The following is a 23893-nucleotide window of genomic DNA, read 5'->3' as shown; positions in this document are numbered from 1 at the left end:
CAAACAAAGCAAAGGGTTTACATTGTCACATACTGACAAGGAGGAGCAGATAGTCTCACACAAGAGAAAAACTTGATTTATATGCTTCATTTGTACTTTTTTTTTTTTCCATCAAGCTTGACTGTTGTAACTCAGCCGCACAATCTAAACCTTTTTTTACAGCAGTGATATGGTCGCTATTTTCTCCTGTTTCCCATATGATTGGAAGTATACCTTGAGAAAGTCGTAGATACCATCCCCTGAATTGCCCCTGGATGATAGAGAGTCTTTGGAAGAGTGCGGAGTAAAGCAGGGGACAGTGACAATTTCCACAATTTATGCTGACCATAAACCTTTCTGCCCTGATAAAGCAGATGCTGTTCATGATACGTGTTGACAAAACTCAGAATCTAATTAATATATCCTTAATGATGCTTAATTAAAAACTGAAAGGAATTCAGAGAAGTTTGTATCTTCCATTATATCACATACCTGGAGAAGGCCAAGATGACAAGAGGGCTTCCATTACACCTCTGGTCCAGAAACCCCTGGACAAGTGGCAAGGGAGCTGGAAGTCCAGAAACAACTAGTGGAGGTCAATAACAAGGAAGCAGAACAGAGAGAAGTCCAACGGCAGGCCAGGTCAGCAAGGGAGAAGCAAATCAGAAGCAGGTTCAGTTCGAAAAGCACTTTTAACTGCCCAACACAAGTAATCCCATGAATTTCAATGGCCCTGGTTTACACCTGAGCAGGAAACGCCTAGCAGACGCCTGAAAAGATACATGAGCTTCTTTGGGCAGTTAAAAGCGTTTTTCCTCCCTAAAAACTTCATTGGAAATGCCCAAAAACACGCAACAGAAGCATGTTGCACATTTTCGTGAGCGTTTTTGCACATTTATACGCGCGTTCTTCCATTGCCCACAATGGTTTATGAGCTGCCAATCAAAGCGTGTGTTTTCATGTACGCGTGTTAAAACGCGCATACAAATGTTCCCAACGCGCATAAACGCGCAAATAACCGCATGCTGCTAACGCAAAAATGGTGCTGCCTAGGTGTGAACCAGGGCTAATACAAATGCCAAAAAATACCAAATGGGGCTTTTAATGTGTCATCTCCAGAATGTAAAGGGACATAACTACACATAAAGTAACACATAAGTCACATATTTTTGGTTTATGGAAAGGACATCCTATTTAAAACATTGAAAACATACATGTAAAAAGATGTCTACTACTCCTGCTAAAACATATCCAAATAACAGCTCCCCTTGTCACATTATTAAATGTGCCAACCACAGCATCACACCTCCCTGGACCACATATTCATACATTATATCAAATCGATTCAATACATTATTTATCATCAATTTCATAATGACAATACACTGAACATATGCATTAATAATCATATTCGTCAGTAGATATATGCAAAAATAGTAAAAAAAAATAAAGTTACCAAAAAGGTAATTACTTACCTCTGTCCCGTCCGAAGATCTGGAGCTTCTCGAGCGGACGTGTTGGGGCGGGCACATGCACAGTAGAGATCTTCGGTGGGGAGAAGAGGAGAGACACAGTGGAGGTGAATGCACGCAGCCGGGAGCGTGCACATAGGATAGACACCGTGGGACACGAGGACTCTGCGCTGTATCAGAGACCGGCACCAGCACTGGAGGGATTGCTGAATACAAGTGGAAGGAAGAAGATGATCGGATCAAGAGGCATCATTTAAGGTAAGTCCTTAAAGCAGCATTGGGAGGGGGGTGGGGGGGGGTTTAATAATGTTACGAAGGGAGCTGCTATTTGGATATGTTTTAGCAGGAGTAGTAGTTATTTGTATGTTTTCAATGTTTTAAATAGGAGGTACTTTCAATAAGCCTAAAATATATGACTTATGTGTTACTTTATGTGTGATTATGTCCCTTTACATTCTGGAGATGACACCTTGAAAGCCCTATTTAGTATTGTGTGGTGTTTGTATAAGTATGTAAGATATTACCTGAATATTGGAATTAGAGAGTTAACTCATACGTCTGCGCACATGCAACCAGCTGGAGATGACTTGCCCTGTGCATTGGTGCACGTGCACCTTGTCTGCTGATGCCGTCCTGACACATATTACAAATGTTTGTGCTGTGTTATTGTAATATATTTTAATTATTATACATTTATCACTATAAATAAATACATTTATGATTTTAATGTAGAAATGTCTTTAAAAAAAATCTTTATTCTTATTTTACATAACATCCAGGGTGTTGAGAAACAAACCTATAACTCAAGAATGTGAATTACTGTTATACCACAACCACTTTTTTTTTTCCTACAGCAGTGTCATGGCAGCCATTTGTATCCTGGAGTCCATTCCTTGTTAGTGATGTCATAGATTGATATATCATTGTCACAAACTGTAAGAATGGTTGCCTGTTTGACTTTACTGAGACACGTGTCCAATCCACAGGCAGTTTGCAAGCAATAGGACTGATTCCACCTTTGAAAACATTTGTCTGGGGTTGACCATTCGGGGTTGGTCAAAAGGATGCTGAAAAGTTTATTGAGGCTGATTATTTAATTTTTTTCTAAGAATTGTTGGACTTCAGACCCCCCAACCATCACTAGGAGACGCTATTTAGTGTCTGGTGTAAGGTGGAACCTTAACACTGGCTTACAGTGATAAGATAATGATAATAAGGTCCCTTTGTACATGAACTTTCTGATTAGTAACTCTCACTGACATGCCCCCTGTAATAGAGTACTGCGCTAGCGGTCATGGGAGCTTTAGTCCATTCATCTGCACATTACTACACATGTTCAAACGCCGTATGGTCCCTCCCACCTCCCACTGTGACAGCTTAATGACTTTTTGGATGAATGGCATAGGGAATGCTAAAGGCTCAGTCAATGGAACATAATTTCCTTTTTCTCGCTGAGAATATATATTTGCTTTAGTGCAACTTGCACTGTTTTCTTCCACGGGTTTGATTTAAAGCGTATCCAACACTGAGAACAAATATGTAATATTGGAGCTTACCAGGCCTTTGATGTGGTGGCTGCAATAGTTTTCTTTTGTCAAGTTTTTTTTCCCCATTACTTTTTCCCAATGATCTTGGGGCAGGTTGGACTTTGCTGTCCAAAGGAGGTGTTTCCTAGTCCGCTTCCCTAACTAGCTGGGAACAACGCTGACTGATAAGAGTGCAGCATAGTCAGAGAACACAGGAATCATCTCACAAGATTCCTGGCAGGATCAACAGGCATTATTCTGCATCTCTTTAAAGGGTATGTATGATTTCTATATTGAATTCCCATACGTTCTATCCCACTCCTAATAACCATATCCATCTGGAAGTTTGTGAACTTACTTATTGAAGATGCCCATAGGATGGATTTCCTCAATGCACTGACATCATTTTACTCAGCCCTGGGATCAGGGCCGGATTTACTCTCTCTGCTGCCCAAAGGCCAGGTTCCTCAATGCACCCCCCTACCGGCCAAATTCCCCCCGCCAATGGAGAATGGCAGACCTGCAGGCTGCATGCAAGTGATCTCGGTGACAACGCCGAGATCGCTTGTACAAAACAAGCAACGGATTCCCCACTGTACATTTAGCTCTGCTTTCCCAAAGCAGGGCTAAATGTAGAAAACAACTAACCACCTGGCACCCGGAACTACATGTCCTGGACGTTGGGAGATAGGAATTCCACACCCTTGCTGCCCCCCTACTCCCTGCTGCCCCGAGGCCGGGCCTTGGTTGTCCTTGTGGGAAATCCGGCCCTGCCTGGGACTATGCACTTCACTGTGTCCAACTCTCACAGAGCCTGCCAATGTCTGATGGAATATGTAGTCTTGTGAAATCAAAATTGCATCATATCAAGCAGGAAGGAAAGAGATGCAAAGCACGCTGGGAATCCAGGAAGTTGGTGAAAGTGATGGGCAGATGGAAGGCAGGACTCACTAAATAAAAGGGATTTTTATGTAATGTAGCAAACAAGAGAACACTATCTGCATTGAGTTTGCAAGTTCTCCCTAAGAGAACTCTCCCTTGTGTGGGTTTCTCCTGGTTTACTCCCACAGTCCAAAGACATGCTGGCAGGTTGATTGACTCCTGTCTAAATTGGCACAGTATGTATACATGTGAGATAGGGACTTTAGATTGTGTAGCACTCACCCCCGAAGGAGCCAACAGAAAAACCCGCGTCATCACTAGTTCTCTAGGGGATTTTGGTCTTCAGCTGCCCCATTAGCATTTAACCTCCCTCTTCTAGCGCCCACAAATGTTGAAGAACGTTTATTAAGCATATACACTCTGGGAGAGAAGGTATAGGGATCCTAGACATCCAGGTCAGAAGAGACACAGACTCCAGACTCACCCGTCCCTTTTAGCAATTTCACTGTAGATTCATTTGTAGCACAATGAATAGGTATTTGAGCAGGGATGAGCATGAATCTTCAGCAGGAAAGACACCAGACTTGTTCCTCAAGTCCACTATGTTCCGGACACGTCCAGCAGCCATCCGCTTCCCTGGTTCTCCTCCTCTGACAACAGCAAAACTTGAGTCCCAGTGAAACCATTCCCACACTCAAGCATTCCCACTCCCCAGGCCTCAGGCCTAGCCTGGGCTGCACCCAAACCTGGGCTAATCCATGGCTGGGGCCCACGTAGAACTGAACACATGGCAATTCCCTTGAGTATATAAGCACTTACCCAGCATGCAACACTGGTTGAGAGAGACCCAGTGATTGGCTGGTGAACTGCACACACACTCACAGTGTCCACCATTGGATGTCACACACTCACAGTGTCCACCATTGGATGTCCCACACTCTAGCAGAGTCACACTCCACTCAGGAAGATACAATAAATGCCAGAACACCTGGAATTCACCAGATAAATACCAACTATAATTCAGCTCTGGCAATCACAAAATTTCTAGTAGCCACCTCACAAAAGGTAATGGGGGCTACAATTATAAGCTGCTCGAGGGCAGGGCCTGATGTCAATGTCCACTATGTAAAGCGGTCATAAAATGTCAGTGCTATATAAATGCCTGTAATAAAAATAAGTAAATATTGTTAGAGGTTTCCAAAGGCCAATGGATATAAAGGTTTCCTGGGTCCCTAGGCCTTGGTCATTACATTACCATTCAGTAAGCTTGTAGCTGAAGCACATAGCACCATTTCAATATACCTTTCTCCCTGTTACAGTACACTGGGGCCTGTAGACTCTACTGGGGCTAATTTGATATCACCCACAGAGTCCCTCACTGGCTCAAGTTCCCCATTAACAATTTTTTTTTATATTCATTATACATCATCTTACTGACATTTAATTGCCCTTTAGAGTCCAAGCTATCAATCACTCTGCAATATTTTCCATGTGGATTGACATTGGTGTTACCTGATCGATAACAAATGATGTTGTACATAATTGCAGTGTCACCCATTCAGTTCTGCAGCACGGATCAATGAGGGGCCCAACAAAAGTGGGACTTTCTCTCTTTATTGACAAGGACTTTAAATCACCTGCAGTAAGTTTGGTAAGAAGAATGAGGAATGTCTACAAAATCTATTTTTAGGCATGTTTTGTTTAATGGAGCCAAAGTATTGCCGGTAAATCACAATCCTCTGATGGATGGAAATTTCTTTTGATGTGTAGTTACTGGAGGAAACAAAATCCTTGCTAGAACTTAAAGGATAACTGTGGGGTAAGTGTTTTTCCCCATAGTTCTAGTAGGGGTCATGGTTCTACTAGCGCCTTCCCGTGACCCAAAGCTCAGTATATCGCGAGCTACAGCTCGTGGTATACTGAGAGCGCCGTCAAGATCCACCCAGCTGCGTAAGCGACAGCGGGCTCTGCCTATCTAGAGGCAGAGCAAGCTGTACTTGCCCCTTCCCGGGCCGTTCCACCAGTCAGCGCTGGAGGATTGGAGCGGGGAGGGGTGGAATCCCTGCAGTGAGCGGTGAATGACAGTCACGGCTCTCTGCAGGGAAATGATAGAGAAGTGAGCGAGCGACGGTATGTGTTCGCTCACTTCCCGATCAATAGAACCGACGTGTGACAGTTTAATTGTTAATACTCTGCATATATTAAAAAAGCAATACTAAGCCTGTGCTACACACGTCAGCTTGAACTATGAGGATGAGTGAAAATCACTTACCTCATAGTTCTCCTTTATGTTGACTGGTGGATATAACATACTATAAAAACTTTCTGGGGCTTTACCTATTCACTACTCAAATCAAAGTTTTGCCTTTGGATATACTATACTATCACACTGTGAGCTTCTCATAATGTTCATTAGAAGCTGCCCCAAGTCAGATAGAGCCGTCCCATTTCCTGGCTGGAGGACATCCAGCATCTGGACTGTCCCTGGCCCATCTCTTTTATTCATTGGATTTCAGTTCTTTCAGTCATGGAGGCTCATTATGACATGTGTGCATTACTCATGGCCTATAGGAACTCCCACTCCTCCAGACTGATATCCACCAATTAAGGCATTTTTATATTAGCATAACTCCTCATAAGAGCCAGCCCACTGCTTCTAACGGGGCTAAGGGCCCCTGAGAGGAGTATTGAGGCAGGGTGCTGTGATTATTTCTGTGTTACATACCACTTACCATTCTGTGTTACATACCACTGAATGAATTTTGTATTACTTACTCCTGACCTCTGTACTCTGTTATATACTACTGAACTCTGAACTGCGCATTACTTACTCCTGACCCCTGAACTGTGAGTTACATACTACTGACCTCTGCATTACTTAATCATGACCCCTGAACTCTGCCTTACATACTACTCACCTCTGCTTTACTTACTCCTGGACTCTGCCCTACATACTACTCACCTCTTGTTATTTACTCCTGACCCTGGCACTCTGCTTTACACACTACTGAGGTCTGCACTCTTTGCTTCATACTACTGACTTTTGAGTTCTGCATTACTTACACCTGACCCCTGCACTCTGCATCACATACTACTAACCTCAGAACTTTGCGTTACTTACTCCTGAACCTTATACTGTGCATTAAATACTACTGCTCTCTGCAAAACACTGACTACAGATGAGGTACAGGTTCACCGCTACCAAGGGTTTGAGGCAAATCCTGCAGGTTGCAGATTAGCGTTCCTTGCAAATATACGTGCAGATTCGCCAAGGAGATTTTTTTAAGCCATAATGCACTGCATGGCCTTTGAAATATGGCTAGCAGACATAGAAGGGCCAATAAGGGGTCAATTGGTTATGCCAGCCCCTTAACTAGGGTGGGGGGGGGGCACAAAAACAAACATAGTGTCATTGAATTGGAAGCTGTTGTAGGAAAAGCTGACAAACTGCAAAGTGAGAAATTAGGATCAGCTAAGGAACTGTACTGTAATCTTGATTCCTAGCACTTTGAGCAACCGCCATTATTATTGGGGTCTTTTTTTGTCTTTCATTTTATTTTGTGTTTTTTTTGCTGCAAGGCATTTTGTTTCAAGGGTCTTGTTTTTGTAGTTTTCATTTATTTTGAGGTTAAATGATTTTTTTTCGTCTATAAGGCATATTGTTTTTTTTCTTTTATATTGATAGGTGCCTTTATTTTAGGTTAAACAGTTTTTTAGTTTCTTTTTAGTTTTTTTGGTGCAAGGCTTTAAAAATAGTGGACTTTTGATTCAGGGTTGGTATTGTATCACTCTGCATTACTTACTACTGACCCTGAAGGCTTCAAACCTTCCTTCTTAATGGGGCTTTGCTAGGTTATCTCCTTTAAAAAAAAGTGCGCTTCCATATTGTTCAGATTCATCTCTTCCTCTCCAGGGTTGCCTACCGCTGGTCTATTCAGAAGTGGTTCCATCAAAGGATAGCAAGAGTCCCTTTTTACCTAAAAAACATTATTCAGTATTTTTATGTATCATCGATTATTGTGTTGTAATGCAGTCAGCCTGTAAAGCAGTAAAAGTCAAGCAGCTTTCTTATCAATCAGGAATAAATATGATGTATACACAATGCATGTCTAAAGTGAAATGCCACTTTTCTTCAAGGAGTTGGAAAGTCCCAGCACATCCTCTCCTGTTATAACATCAGCATTGTAATAGGAATACATACTAGAGTTGTAGATAATGCAATTAAAGATTATTTGAAAAAATCCCTTTTATGTAGTGAGTGCTGCCTTCTGTCTGCCCATCACTTTCACCAACTTCCTGGATTCCCAGTGTGCTTTGCATCTCTTTCCCTGGTGCTTGATGTGGTGCAATCTTGATTTCTCAAGACAACATATCCCATTATGCATTGCTTTCAGCAAGCAATGATAATGTTATATTGTTCAGAAGAAGTACATCCTATGGGCATCTTCAATAAGTAAGTTTACGAACTTCTAGATTGATATGGTTATTAGGAGTGGGATAGAACGTATGAAAATTCAATATAGAAGAACGGATTACGTTTTTGACCATAAGGCTGGGTTCACACCTAGGCGGATTGAATATGCGCGTTTTTCGCGCGTTAACGCGGTAAAAAAATCGCGCGAAAATGCGCGTTTCCGAGGGCAACTTGGCTGTATCCCAATGGAACCACCCGACCAAAACTCCCCAAAGAAGTACATGTACTTCTTTGGGCGTAGGGCGGTTTCCCGCGCGTTCGTACTCGCGGAAAACCGCCCAGATGGGAACCATGCACATTGAAAATAATGGCATTTCCCTGTTTGAGTGTTTTTCCGCGAGTACGATAGGGCGGAAAAACGCCTAGGTGTGAACCCAGCCTAAGTACTGTTTAAGAAAGCAAAAAACTTTTTGTGCATGGGACTATCCTATTTGATTGCTATGTTCCAACCTCAGTGGATTTTGTATGGCTGATTCTGTATAGCTGCTGCATCAGCTACATTTTATAACATGTTCCTGCACACTGTTACTGTTCCTTATTTGAAAAACTCAATAAAGATTTTGTGGGGGGAAAAAAGAAAGCAAAAACCTTTTCCAGGTCAGTTACTGTATATATTATAACAAGAATTGAAGCAAACTTACCTGCAGAGTATTACCTACATTAGATCTGTGGATACTGAGACAGGCTGCTCAAGCAAATTCCTCAACCTCTCTGAACAGAGATTGATGTGACTGGCTCAGTGTTCTCTTTACAGCACTATGGTATATGTCAGAGCTATATAAATGTATAAAATAATAGTGTGTGACTATGTGGGGACAGTGGAATGTAAACTCTAGTGCAGAGACCAGGGGGCGGACTGATGCTTGGGGGGGCCCAGCGAAATCCAGTCCTAGGTCTGCCACTGGGAGCCAGTGATGACAGAAAAGATTTAGGGGGTAAGGTATGTTTTGCCTTTACTTGTACCCTCGATTTAATGTCATGCTGTTATTTGTTTCAGACAAAACTTTGAGATGGAGTTTTAAAGCCTGAGAAAGTTTTTGCTGTGTAGGTTGCAGAAAGTGCTTGTCTGAACCAAATGGCTGAAAACAAAAAAACTGTCTCCGCTGCAGACACCCACACTAACAATGTACTGTTCGGGATATCTTGCTGTAGTTTAATGGGAACCCAGAGACACATTTCCGGAATCATTAAACATGATTTTAATATGCACATTTTATGAGAGACGTGTAGGCAAATAGGCAATTATAATCTGCAGCAACAAAGTGTTTTTAACAGTGTACAAATTGCCTAAGCAGAAAATAGATGGGGGAAAACAACTGTATGTCACTTGTGTGAAATCTGTCTGGCGAGGACTGGTGTACATGCCAGGTTTACCCAGTGCAACTTACTGTAATGGTTTCCTATGGCTGAAAAAATAATAATAATGTTTTCATTGCGTAGGTCTGTGTGAATCTGTATTCACCGGCTGTGATTGGATATTTACTGTGTATTGCCAATGTGCTGCGAGTGATACTCTTTGTGTAGATACTTTGGACTCCTTTGCATCACTTCAGATACCTATTGAAAAACATACAACTGTGTCCTCTGCCCCACCCACGCTTAAACCAACCAATAGAAATATAGAAAATTCTATAGATTTTATAATTTTATAAAGAAAATTTGCGCAGCTTTATGGACCAATGTAAGTTACTTTATTTGGACACTTTAACCTAGCTTAAACCCCTATTGGCTCAAAGGTTGGTAGCTGCGGTCGGCGGTCCTTAGACTTTCGGAGCCCGGGTTAGAAGAGGCTGCGGGGACCGGTCTAGCAGCCCAGCAGGACCAAAGATCGAAGAGAAGATCTCTTTTATTTGATCCCTCTGGTCAAAATGAGCACTTAAAGGAGAACTATGAGGTGAGTGCTTTTCACTCACCTCATAGTTCTAGCCGACCTGTGACAATGAGACTGTCACAGGTCGGCTCAGTAGATCGGGAGGTGAGCGAACACATACCGGCGTTCGCTCACCTCTCGATCCTGTCACGGCTCTCTGCCGTGACAGGGGAGGGGCTGGATTCCCCCCTCCCCGATCCTCCAGCGCTGACTGGCGTAACGAACGGGGCAGGGGGCGGGTACCATGTGTAAATAAAGTAAAAAGGAGCCTGAGAAAGAAAACTAATGCAGCCCCACATCTAAGGACTGGTAAGCTGCAATATTTTACATTTTTGCTCATTGCTGCCTCTAAACATGACATACTGTGGCAATAGGAGGTATTAAAGACATGGTGCAGCTATTGGCCATTAAAGTCCACCCTGACCCATAGTGTGTGACAATAATTTAACCTCTATAGATACAGAACCTTAACATTGTTATAAGCTGAAAAATCGTTGAACAGAAGTCACAAGCGCAGAACAAATTCTCTGTATATTTATGTTTCCACGCGTCCTGTAATGCCTGAAGACATTATTTCACTTATTCAGCTCTTCACAACACCCTGCAGCCTCTCTAGACACAGATGATCAATGGTAATATACTAAAACTGCTTGGTATTAGGAAAAAAAAATAACCAGCAAAATATAGATAATCGATAACTTGTGTGTTTTCATGATGCATCAAAGTCAATAGCATATGTCACCAGACTGGCTTGTAAATAATAAATGTTTATAGGGATTGCAGTAGTTGCTTACTCTGTGAATTGGAATCTCTGCGGATTGCTGTCCTATATTTCATTGTTGTCAAATGTCCCAATAATTCCCAGGATTGACCGGACAGCAGCCATTTTGTCTCAGGCTATAGAATCGTGCCTTACAAGACAATGAACCTGTTCATGTTATTCAGTCTGATACAGGAACATGTCTGAAAAATAGAACCGTCTATTTCTTTTGAGAACTCATTTCTTCTTCCATATACTGTAAATGCAGGTTAGAATGTCTGATTGCTTTGGGTCGGTTTACCTAGAGTATTTCAGACATTCATATGAAAGTGATCAGATTAATTAAAGAAGAACTCTGGCCTGCAGTCTCTTCTTCCCCGGGCTGTGGCAGTCTAAGGACCGCTGGCGTCATCACGTCTTATGCAGGTCCATTGACTCCGAGGGGCATGCCATAGCTGGGGCACAGAGGTAAAGAGGTGAACGCTGACCACCGTAGGGTCAAGGATCAGGTGAGTAATACAGCTTTATTTGAGCCCCCTAGACATAATGGGGGGAATTTATCATAACTGGAGCAAACAGAATCGGGAGCAGTTGCCCATGGCAACCAATCAGCATCTCACTTCAGTTTGCTCAGACAAGATTTGAAAATGAGACAGAGAAGCTGTTTGGCTGCAGTGCAAATCTGCTTCAGATTTTGTCTGCTAGAGTTTTGATAAATTTCCCTCAATGAGCACTTAAAGGAGAATTATCAGGTGAGTTTTTTTCACTCACCTCATACTTCTAGCCGATCTGTGACAATTAGTCGGCTCACTAGATCGGCAGGTGAGCGAACACTTACCGGCGTTCGCTTACCTCTCGATCCTGTCACGGCTCTCTGGAGGGGCTGACTGGCGGAACGGACGGGGGAGGGGGTGTGTACAGCTGGCGCTGCCTCTAGATAGGTAGAGCCAGCTGTCAGTCACGCAGCTGGGCGGATCCCGGCACAATTGTCCGGATCCGCTTCAGCTGCGGCGTCTCAGTATACCGCAAGCTACAGCTCGCGGTATACTGAGCCTAGGGTGACGGGAGGGCGCTAGTTTGTGTCCTCCCGTTACCCTAAGGAGAACTATGGGGAAAAGCCTTAACCTCATAGTTCTCCTTTAAACCTTGCAGTGCGGGGTTTTTTTTCTTTACCCGAATTTCTTTTTTAAAGAGCATGTATATTGTTTGTTTGTTTTTTTATTTCACATGTTCAGTAGTAAAAAAAAATAGTTATTTTATTGTTCAGGTAAATAAAGCTGGTTTACTAGTATGCTGAATGGCAGGATATCAGGATACATACACAACTGCATGACTCCCCTATTACAGACGGTGCCATCAGGATCTTACATTTACAGTAGGCATTAGAGAAATTAAGTTTTCACTTTCCTGCAATTTTGGTGACAATTTAGAGGTTTTTGAAATAGTGAAACTTTGCTATTTTAGCATTAATGAGGAAGAAGAAATAAGGTATTTTATTCTTGCTCCTGAAGAGTGCAATTGGCTTTAAATGGTTCCTGGGGACTGTCAAAGCTCCTTTCAACTACCCTGGATCTGTTCTTTTGCCAATAAATGTCCCATTACAAGCCTTGCTATTTTACTTTTTTTTCAAAGAAAATAATAGGTTGAGGGCTGGTTCACAACATATGATTTCGGGCTGTGCAACTCTGCGGTGGTGTCCACGTAAACAAAGAATGACACAGAATACTTTTTTAAAGCACACCCCTGAGAGACGCAGTACAACCAATTCGCACAGCGGTGTGCCCATAGAACTTAGTGAAAAGTCACTAGTGCCAAATGTCACTGAAGAACACTGTGTGTTATCACTGAGTTGGCTAATCTACATAGTACCCCCAGTTCAGTCTACATACATTGTTTGCCTTCCTTGAACCATGATGAAGGAAGCGCGTTTTGGTCCTGAAATGGGTTGCCCTTTTTGTATAGTCTTCTACCAGATTTTATACTATAATACATTTTAATTTGGACTAATAACTTGTGGTGTGGCACTTCTCTGATTCATTTATTTGTAAAACCTTGTCAATGAAACAGTGTAGGAATTGCCTTTGCTTTTTACATTCATGTTGCTGTTGCCCAGTGACCAGCCATTGAAAATAAGCAGTTTTGGTGCCTCTCGGTATTGGTTCCACTGCAGAGAGTGGGAAATGTGGAAATCATTGTGTGCCAAGACACTGAAAATAATTTTTCAAGCTAGGAGCAAATTGGACCATGTTTAATAAGGAGGTTTTTTTTTTGCCTTCCTCTGCGTCAACCTTGGGTTTAGGGTTCAGCGGATGCAGCTTTACATTCATTTATTTATTTTCTATTAGCTAAACTCAATGAACAGGTGTCTTTTTCAGCTTGGCTAACTATGTAAAATGGTCCCACCCACAATAAATTTAGCTTGTATTATAAAATCATATCATGATATAGTCCAGAGTCCTGTTTGTTTGATTTCGTGAAGCCTCAAATGTCTTCCATAAAAGTGACACTAAACTCAGGAGTTAAATCTTAAAAATACATTCACGTATCTTAACTATTAACAAAAAAGTTTCTTATTTGTGTATCACTCGGCTGTAGATCCTCAAATCATCTCTGAATTAGTGCTGACACTGTCCTTGATGGACTACAATCTCAATACAAATTAGTAAACTAAACATGAGTTTGTATTCCATCAGAGGAGTGAGCTTGGAGCGGTGACTACTTTACAACACACACAGGGACCATGAGGAAGAAAAGTAGCCACCCTCCAGAAGGAAGGACAGTGTCAGCACCAATTCAGAGATGATTTGAGGATCTACAGCTGAGTGATACACAAATAAGATACATTTTTGTTAATAGTTAGAGTACTTGAAATAATGTTTAAGATTTAATTCCTGAGTTTAGTGTCCTTTTAATCTGATAGGGTCTATTTAGAAACTATCCACGGAGCCTTTCACACTGGGAATATCTGTGTATGTTCAATCTGTGTAAATATATGCCAAAATTAAAGTTCTTACGTTGCTTATTTACAAGGCAATGTATTTTAAAATTTGATGTAATTACCAATTATGGCCACTACATGGTGCAGAGGAGCATAGAAAATAAATACTTTTTTTCCTATGCTCTTTAAAGGAGAACTATGAGGTGAGTGAAAACCACTCAACCTCATAGTTTGAGCCGACGTGTGACAATGAAACTGTCACACGTCGGCTCATTAGATCGGGAAGTGAGCGAACGCATACTGCCGCTCACTCACTTCTCGATCATCTCCCTGCAGAGAGCAGTGACTGTCACCCACTGCTGTAGCTCGCGATATACTGAGCTTTGGGTCACGGGAGGACGCTAGTTTATGTCCTCCCATGACCCTTAGGAGAACTATGGGGAAAAACACTTACCCTATAGTTCTCCTTTAAGCTTCATTGAGTGGCCATAATATGCTTGTGTAAAGAAAATAACTAAAGGAAGTTTGTATTAGCATATATTCACACAGAGTGAACGTTTATAGATGGACCCCTTAGCCCTGGTTCACCCCTTACCGTTTTGTAGGGCGTTCTACGCTCGACGAACGCTCTACAAAACGGTCAAAAATATAAATTGCATTGTAGTCAATGCCCTCGTTCCCACCTTGCCATATTTCCGCCCGTCCCTAACGCCCTACAAAACGGCCCGCGCCTGAAAAAGTCCCGGGACTACTTTGGGCCGTTTTGTAGGGCGTTTTCCATTGGGATACAGCCAAGTAGCCTTCGGAATCGCGCAACGGTCGCGTGACTTTTTTACCGCGAATCGCGGTAAAAAAAACCGTGCGACGGTCGCGCGACATATACACGTATTACAATACGCCTAGGTGTGAATGGGGCCTTACTGTTATCAGCTTAAGGTTGGCTGGAAGCAGGAGTCCAATTTGAGCTAAGTAGCTGAAAAGGGGTTACCTGGCCTTTTACCAAAAGCAACTCATGAGAAATCATTTGACCTATACCTTTGAAAGTATTGCAGTATAGTATTGTATTGTAATAGTATTGATAATACGGTATATGTCAAGTCAAAAAAAAAATGTCTTCGTTTTAGATATAGTAGGGGAAAGTTAGAACCCCTGTCTGTTTTTAGAGCTATCTGGGCCTCCGTTAGAGAGATTTCCACACACTGTGTTCTGCAGACAATATTTTACACAAAGGAAGTGAGGGAAAATCTCCAACATCAACACATACAGAAATAGAAATCCCTTTTTTTCAGATTAGGGGAAAGCTAAAACCTCCATCAAATTTGCATTTCTGCCAGTTTCCTTGTTGCAGATTTTCTCTCACTTCCTGTTTGGTGAAACTCTTGCTATCAGGACAGAAAGTGAGAGTAAATCTCTCTAATAACACATTAGATAGCAGTTAAAACCTGACAAGGGTTCTACTCCTTCACTCTATTCAAAACTGAATAAAAAGGTTCTTGGCTTGACAGACACTTGAACATAGGCTTTCGTTCCAGTCGTACCCTTGTGGTTTGTCCCCGCTCTTATTTTTTATTTAGTAAATCACTCACTGTATTTTTATTGCTGCTCTTCAGGATCATCACGATTTCACAGTTATCTCACGCACTGTAGCTTATAAATTAATCATTGGCAGTTGAATTATTTACACCCGCAAGTTTTGTGTGTCTATTGATTATCTGCAGGGTTATGAGTTCACAATTATCTATTATTGAATGCATTTTATATTTATTTAAATGATAGATGAATAATTTGTTCTGCTCATGAAGGAATGTTTGCACTGATGAGAAACGTTTGGGGTTTTGTATTTTTGGTCATTTGCCGCTCAGATAATTCTTTTTTTCATTATTAATTATTAGGATTGCAACGATACTGTATCGGTGCCGATACCGAGTATTTGGGCGAGTACTCGTACTCGCCCAAATGCTCCAATTCCTTCCCTGATACCGGAAGATTTCCTCTGACCGGCAGTGCCGTACGGGAACATGGAGCTAGCTTCCTTTGCAATCAGGAAGCTGGACGGCGAGTAATGACCCGCCTCACACCTTCCTGATTGACCGGGAAGCCAGTTCAATGCTGATTGACTGGGAAGCCAATCACCTTCAAGCCAGCCAAACAGCCAAAAAAAAGTGTTAAAAACGAAAATGAATCTGACATGTGACTTTTCTGGCCAATCAGATTTGTTTTTTGGTTTAATGCATCCGAATGGGTCTGAATCTGAATTTTTTTTAATTGCATTCGTGAGTTCCCGAATCCCATTTGGGTCTGGGACCCTCAGGTTTAGTTTTATGTATAAGTGGAGTCCGAATTTCCAAATAGCATCCAAGGGCTCCCAAATGCCATTGTGGTCTGGAAGCCTCAGCTTTAATATGGCTCCCAGACCCGTATTACTTTCTGGAGCTCCCGAATGGTATTCAGAAATGCGGACTCCCGAATGCCATTCGGGTCTAGGAGCCTCAGCTTTAGTATTAATATATGTATATGGTTTTCTGTGGTGTTCACAATGAATATTTGTAAACTCATCCGAAACTAACCAAAATTTTGATTTCGGACGCATCTGAAACCTGAACTGAATTGAATTTCAGATCCGAATCCCGAAATTACTAAATATCTGAACCAAATTTTTCAGCAGCTTGCATGTCTAATGGTCACAGGACCAGATGGGGTGTTTTTAATGTGTGGGATATATACAGTATGACAGACTGTATATGTCAGCATATTCACTTCGGTATCCAAACCTACTACCAGGTAGTAACTACCTGCTTCTCCACACGCGCTGTCCCGCAGACCGCTGGATAGGCTGCGTCCCACCCTCTGAGCAGTGGAGGTTAATGATGTATAGACTATAAGCAAGGTCATAGTGGCATTTTTATGCAATGTTCAATTCTTAAAGTGGACCTCTACTAAACAATATTGACATTATTTTAAAATGTATTCTGCACGGTATAAAGAGATGTTTATGAAAGAGCTGCAAAACACGGTTTATTAGGTTTCTGTATTAGGAGCCGGAGAGAGAGGGGCAGGCCAAATGTGTGGATGCTGCAGGTGGGGAGGGACAGGCCGAATGTGTCAGTCGCTGGAGGTTGGGAGGGGTCGGCCGATTTGGACGCACTAGTACTGTGGGAGGGAACCAACTCACGATCTACCAGCGTTAGCATTGCGAACAACTGGTAGATCGTGATCGAACTAATGGGCACCCCGCAGTTAGACAATCGGGTCACTTTTCTGTTCCAGCAGGATTGTGCTTTTGTGTAAGAGCCAGCTCCATAAAGACATGGTTTGATGAGTTTGGTGTGAAGGAACTTGAGTGGCCTGTACAGAACGCTGACCTCAATCCTACGGAACACCTATGGAATGAGTTGGGACATTGATTGCAACACTGGTCTTCTCATCTAACATAAGTATGTGACCTCACAAGTGTCCTTTTGGCTGAATAGGAACAGATTTCCATTGACACACTCCAAAAGCTTGTGGAAAACAGTCCCAGAAAAGTAAAGGCTATTAGAGCTGCTCCAAATTAATGTCAGGGGCCATGGTACAGTGTATGTCAAAGTACTGTCTTTGTGATTCCCCATACAGGGCTAAGCAAAACATTCACTTTAAGACCCTCACATCTTCCAGGTCAGATGTCCACAAACGTTTGGTCATGTAGTGTGTAATACTGTAGAAGATATATACATTTAAAAATGTTGTGCGTGTGCATTGGGGGGTGGGATTGTTTATGTATTTTACATTTTTTTTAAATCATTTTGTGATCACTTTGTAGCTGTGGGTCTCTGTATTAGTACATTTGCTTTTGTGCTTTATTTATCAATGTTTCAGGAGATAATTTAAGAAAATAATTGTAAATTTTGTTTTGCACCTCCAGGGGACATTGAACGATGCTCTTTTATCAAGTATCACTATTCCTCGGCTACTATACCCAAGAACCTCACATATAACATCACCAAGACAATCCGGCAAGACGAATGGCATGCCCTCCGTAAGTACTTGGCACTTTATACATACACCACATGCTGAGTTACCCAATCAGATTTCAATTTAGAGAAGTCATTAAATTTGATTGGTTGCTTTGGCTTCATAGACTTTGCATTTTTGTCTTTGGCTTATTAAATATTTCTGCCTGAAGTGGAATACTGGACAAGGTCCTCTTGATCCTGTGCAATGACTTTATGGAGTTATTGGGAAAAGTGGTACTGGCACAAAGGCAGCACTGTTTAAAGGATACTAACATTTCTCTGGGTACTCCCCACCCTCCTAATCACCCTTTGCCTTTATTACATAGACCTCACATGCAGACAATGCAGCGCTGTCCTCATTCTCTAGAATCTAGAGTCTAGATGATGCAAGGTGCACATGTGTGTACTTTTAACAGACAGGAGAGGACAGCTGGGTACAGAACTACTGCAAGGGCAGGCAGGGGGCTTCTGCATTATATACTTTGCATCCAAAGTCTAAATAAGTAGTTCCCAGGATGATTAGGAGTGTGGGGTGTCATGCAATGCACAGTTTCAAAGTCCAGTTAGGTGCAGGCTGCCTTCACCATCCTCATCCTGCTGATGCAGGAGCCTTGCTGCCTATTAATTGGACTAAACCTGTCTGAATGCTTCAGTATAGGCCAGTTGTTTTATGGATAATGTTTCTTACCTGCTTGCTGAGGGAGAATCATCACCAGCTTTTTATATTTCTCAGGCATTAATGCAAGACTCTTCCCCTAATCTCTTGGTACTTCTTCGCCTCACAGCACTGAATCCTTGCACCTCCTGTTGTTTTATTATAATGAAAACTATGTGAACAATCCTAACAGAGAAGAGATAGGGCCTTACGGTGTAGCTGTCATGAATAAAAATGCATGTTCCCATTACTGATCTCCTTTTCTGCAAATGCTAGGTACCTGGCTGTTAACTGGCTTAAATGTCTTGACTTACTACCCCCGAACAGAAAATAAAAACATCTGATCATTATATGACTTTCTTGATCCGCATACTTGTTGTTGGAGAGTGCTTACTTTTGTTCCCCATGGGTGTCGCAAAGTAACCACTGTTCCAAGCTCGCTCCCGTGATGGACTACAATCTCAATGCTAAGTTGTATGGAGGTTGCAGTCTATCACGGGAGCGAGCTTGGAGCTTCCACCCTCCAGACGGAAGGACAGTGTCAGCACCAATTCAGAGATGATTTGAGGATCTACAGCTGAGAGATGCACAAATAAGATCATTTTTTATTAATAGTTAAGGTAAATGAATGCAATTTAAGATTTAAAAGAGAACTATGGGGTAACCTTTTTATCCCATAGTTCTCTTTAGGGTCACGGGAGGACATACACTAACCTCCTCCCGTGACCCAAAGCTCAGTATGTAGCTCGTTATAGCTCACAAAATACTAAGAGAGTACTTAGACAATACTGTCGAGATCCACCCAGCTGCCTGATTGACAGTGGGCTCTACCTATCTAGAGGCAGAGCCAGCTGTGCACGCTCCCTCCCCTGTCCTTTCCTCCAGTGAGTCGCCGCTCTCTGCAGGGAGATGATCGGAAGTGAGCGAGCGACGGTATGTGTTCGCTCACTTCCCGATCAATAGAGCCAGCGTGTGACAGTTTCAATATCATACGTCGGCTCTAACTATGAGGTAGAGTGTAAATCACTCAACTCATAGTTCTCCTTTAACTTCTGAGTTTAGTGTCACCTTAAATCCAGAGGCTCAGCACAAGGAGCAGTCAAATAGCTTTTTCAGAAGGTCAGCAATGGCAGCTCCGTTATACTTCTCTTGATGGGTTTATTTTATGTGGTGGGCAGAGGTGGGAATTCAGGTGTGGAGATTTTGATAATTAATTTCTGAAGAGAAATAGAGAGTTTTCATTTACCTAACATGTTAGTGAAAATTGGGAGGTTTCAGCAATTGTTTTGCCATCTTTTAAGTTAATGAGAAAAAGCAAAAGTAAAATTGTTTTGGTGGTGTTTAAGAAGCTCCCTGGCCCCCTTATTCACCTCATTATTTTATCTTTTTTATTCAGAGAATAAAAAACGGTGAAAAACATGTAAAATATTATATAGAAAAAAGGAAAACAGAATATATTTTTCTTTAACAAATGCTGCCGTAGCGCCTTAATGATCAAAGTTGAGAGTTTCGAAATCAGCAAGCTTTCACCAAAAGCTAAATCGGTAATCCTGCAGCAAAATAATTTTTTCCTAAATCACTCCGCTCATTCCTACTGGTGGGTAACTGAACCAGCATCAACATCAATAATTAATAATAATATGCTGCATTTATGAAAACTGTGTCTACAGTTTGCCCATAGCATCAAGCGCATTGGTACATCTAGGCACACTGGATACGTGGAAATGCCATTTACAGGTTACAAAGTTCATCAGTCACATTGTGTTTGCAAAGTTCAAATTTGTTTTACTCTGATTGCATATTGTAACAATGTCACTTTATTTAAAGATGTGTTTGATATCCCCTCTGAAGTCAGTAAATTGTGATCCTGGTTCTTAGACAATAGATGTACATGTAGATGAGCTACAAGAGATGTACATGTAGATGAGCTAGAGAAACATGTAGATGTAGCTCTATGGGCTACGCAGTGTGATGTCTAACCTTTATACTATATGTATTGTTTTATAAGCAAGCTGGTCATGGTTCTTCCTTGCCTTCTGTAGCCTTAAATAGTCTTTGCAACAGGAAGAGCCTGAAACTGCTTTAATAAAAGCTTGCTTGAGCAGTTTGGTTGTCAACAAAGTGGTGGTAGTAATTTGGTTGGATATTGGTTTTTCTTGCAGTGGAATATTTAGATTTCTTTTTTTAAAGTGGTTGTCTATAGAAAAAACTCCAGACAAAACTTCTTATATGCATCTAATTTTTTTGTCACACTTATATGCTCTCCCTGTGCACAGGTCAACATGCATGGGTCAACCACAAGCACCTCGAAGTAGGGTGGAAACATGAACTGTTTCCAAGTAAATTTCACATAAGCTGTTTGCATGGCAAAATTTGAGGCTAAATTGGACTAAGTTTTGGCAAAGGCAAAATTGTAGTTTGCTGCAAAATTAGTTTAGCCAAAATTGCACACCGCTAGTGGCATTAGAACTCACCTATCTGATGGTCAGCTAAAGAACAAGTGGCTTCAGAAGTTCTGCTTCCTTGATCACTTCTCACTCCCAACCTGACTGAGCAATGAAAGAGCAGTTGCCACTGCCTTTGCCTAGGTGTTCAACTTTAATATGTAGATGTAATAGATGTAACAAGGCAAGGGAAGCCAGTATACAAATTCAGTAGGCGGTCCCAAGGGCTGCAGAGAATTGTGTTCATGTACTGATGGGAGTGCCATTCTTTGCAGCATTGCTGTGTAAGCCCAGGGCAGCTTGATAACAAATCTTTAAGTGGTGTGTACTTGACACCTTGAGGTCACAGGAAGCTGGTTGAATGACTATGGGTGTCATTCCACCCAGAAGAGGACCAGCTCAGGATCTCAGTGGTGAGTCTGCAGTATGTAGGAATGGATTAAAAACATTGTAATGTGGAATTGAATTTTAACCTCTTGCCGTCTGCCCTTAGTAAAAAAAATCTTGACATGTTTAGTGTCTTTTTACCCGACGTGACCCCATCTTTTATATTTTACCAAAAAATTGGGTAATAATAAATGTTTTATCATTTAATATAGGGGAAACTGTTTTTTTTTTTTATATTTCGGTAATTTTTCCTTAATATAGTAAAAAAATAAAACCCCCAGTGGTGAATAAATACCACCAAAAGAAAGCTCTATCTGTCCCCAAAAAAGGGTATAAAATTCATTTCAGTACAGCGCTGCATGACGGAATAAATGTCAGTTAAAGTACCGCAGCGCTGAATACTGAAAAATGGCCTGGATGGGAAGGGGGTTTAACACCGCGGATGTCAACTGGTTAAAGAAGAACTATGAGGTGAGTGAATTACACGGCTCTATTGATCAGGAAGTGAGCAAAAACATACCCACGATGCGCTCACTTCCCGATCATCTTCCTGCAGAGAGCGATGACTGTTAGTCACCGCTCTCTGCAGGGATTTCCCCCTCCCCTCTCCAATACTTCTGCGCTGACTGGAGGGATGGATGGGGGAGAGGACAGGCATAGCTGCCTCTAGAGAGGCAGAGCCAGCTGTCAATCAGCCAGCTGGGTGGATTTCATACCAGCTGTGGTGCCTTCAGCAGATTCATATTGAAAAAGACAATGATATAAAAATTAAACCATCTTCATGGCATATATATCAAAACTAATACTGGTTTTACTGCCTATGACTGATTTTAGAAAATAGGAATAGTTTGGCGATAATTAGCGAGAGGCAAATGATATAAAGCTTTCTCACTTGAACGATTAGCACTCACTATCCCCCTGAACTATATGCATATGCAGTTATTTGATAAACGCTGGACTGATCATATCAGTAACCCTTGTTGCAGATTTGCCATACTAGCGATACGCTGTGCTGATAACTCATTTCTAGCCAGGAGGCATGGCTCACCAAATCATGATGTCATTGAGATTTGACTGTAAAAAACCAATACAGAGAAGACAATTTCTCAGAACAATATTCTAATCAGTACATAACATCACATTCATCTCCATACAAGACATCCAATTTTCCCCGCCACTTGCTGACTTGCTATTGAGGGAGTTTCAATTAAAATTCATTCAGAGTAACATAGAAGCTTTGCTATATAATGATGGAACCAGGCCTCGTTCTTCAGGAACAGTACAAAGGAGGTTGTCTCTGATTTGTACACTTTGTATAAAGGCATGCGTATCTAAGTTATAATATTTACGTTTCATATTTCAGTATGATCTTTATTACTCACTGAGTCAATTCAAAGCAAAAATATTAAAAGGTATCTCTGGTCAAAAACGTAAATGAAATATGTTGACTTTCCTTAGATTGTCTTTCCATATGTTGTATCCAACTCGTAATAACCATATCCATCTAGAAGTTTGTAAACTTACTTATTGAAGATGCCCATAGGATGGACTTCCTCAGAGCACTGACACAATTTCACTCAGCCCTTGTGTCACAACTCTCACAGTGCCTGCCTTCTGAACTTCAACTCACCATCTGAACAATGTAACATTATCATTCCTTGCTGGAAGCAATGCATGGTGGGATATGTAGTCTTTAGAAATCAAGATTGCATCACATCAAGCACCAGGGAAAGAGATACAAAGCAACAGTGTGCAGGAACATGTTATAAAATGTAGCTGATGCAGCAGCTATACAGAATCAGCCATACAAAATCCACTGAGGTTGGAACATAGCAATCAAATAGGATAGTCCCATGCACAAAAAGTTTTTTGCTTTCTTAAACAGTACTTAGGCTGGGTTCACACCTAGGCGTTTTTCCGCCCTATCGTACTCGCGGAAAAACGCTCAAACAGGGAAATGCCATTATTTTCAATGTGCATGGTTCCCATCTGGGCGGTTTTCCGCGAGTACGAACGCGCGGGAAACCGCCCTACGCCCAAAGAAGTACATGTACTTCTTTGGGGCGTTTTGGTCGGGTGGTTCCATTGCGATACAGCCAAGTTGCCCTCGGAAACGCGCATTTTCGCGCGATTTTTTTACCGCGTTAACGCGCGAAAAACGCGCATATTCAATCCGCCTAGGTGTGAACCCAGCCTTATGGTCAAAAACGTAATCCGTTCTTCTATATTGAATTTTCATACGTTCTATCCCACTCCTAATAACCATATCAATCTAGAAGTTCGTAAACTTACTTATTGAAGATGCCCATAGGATGTACTTCTTCTGAACAATATAACATTATCATTGCTTGCTGAAAGCAATGCATAATGGGATATGTCGTCTTGAGAAATCAAGATTGCACCACATCAAGCACCAGGGAAAGAGATGCAAAGCACACTGGGAATCCAGGAACTTGGTGACAGTGACGGGCAGACAGAAGGCAGCACTCACTACATAAAAGGGATTTTTTTCAA

At 41.7% G+C, this 23893-nt stretch overlaps 1 protein-coding gene across 1 annotated transcript in view; it reads left to right on the top strand.

The window, feature by feature from the left end:
- The window catches only part of TMEM178B (transmembrane protein 178B), a 249788-nt gene that overhangs the window by 70873 nt on the left and 155022 nt on the right, over nt 1-23893 (top strand). The window contains exon 3 of the mRNA XM_018563946.1: nt 17803-17916. Coding sequence (XP_018419448.1) covers nt 17803-17916 — 114 coding nt within the window. The remainder of the gene's footprint in view (nt 1-17802; nt 17917-23893) is intronic.

The sequence above is a fragment of the Nanorana parkeri genome, unplaced genomic scaffold, assembly GCF_000935625.1.
Source record: "Nanorana parkeri isolate BGI_ZX_2015 unplaced genomic scaffold, ASM93562v1 scaffold712, whole genome shotgun sequence".
Lineage (NCBI taxonomy): Eukaryota > Metazoa > Chordata > Amphibia > Anura > Dicroglossidae > Nanorana > Nanorana parkeri.
The sequence above is the reverse complement of the archived record's forward strand: the minus strand, read 5'-3'. Positions and strand labels throughout refer to the sequence as shown.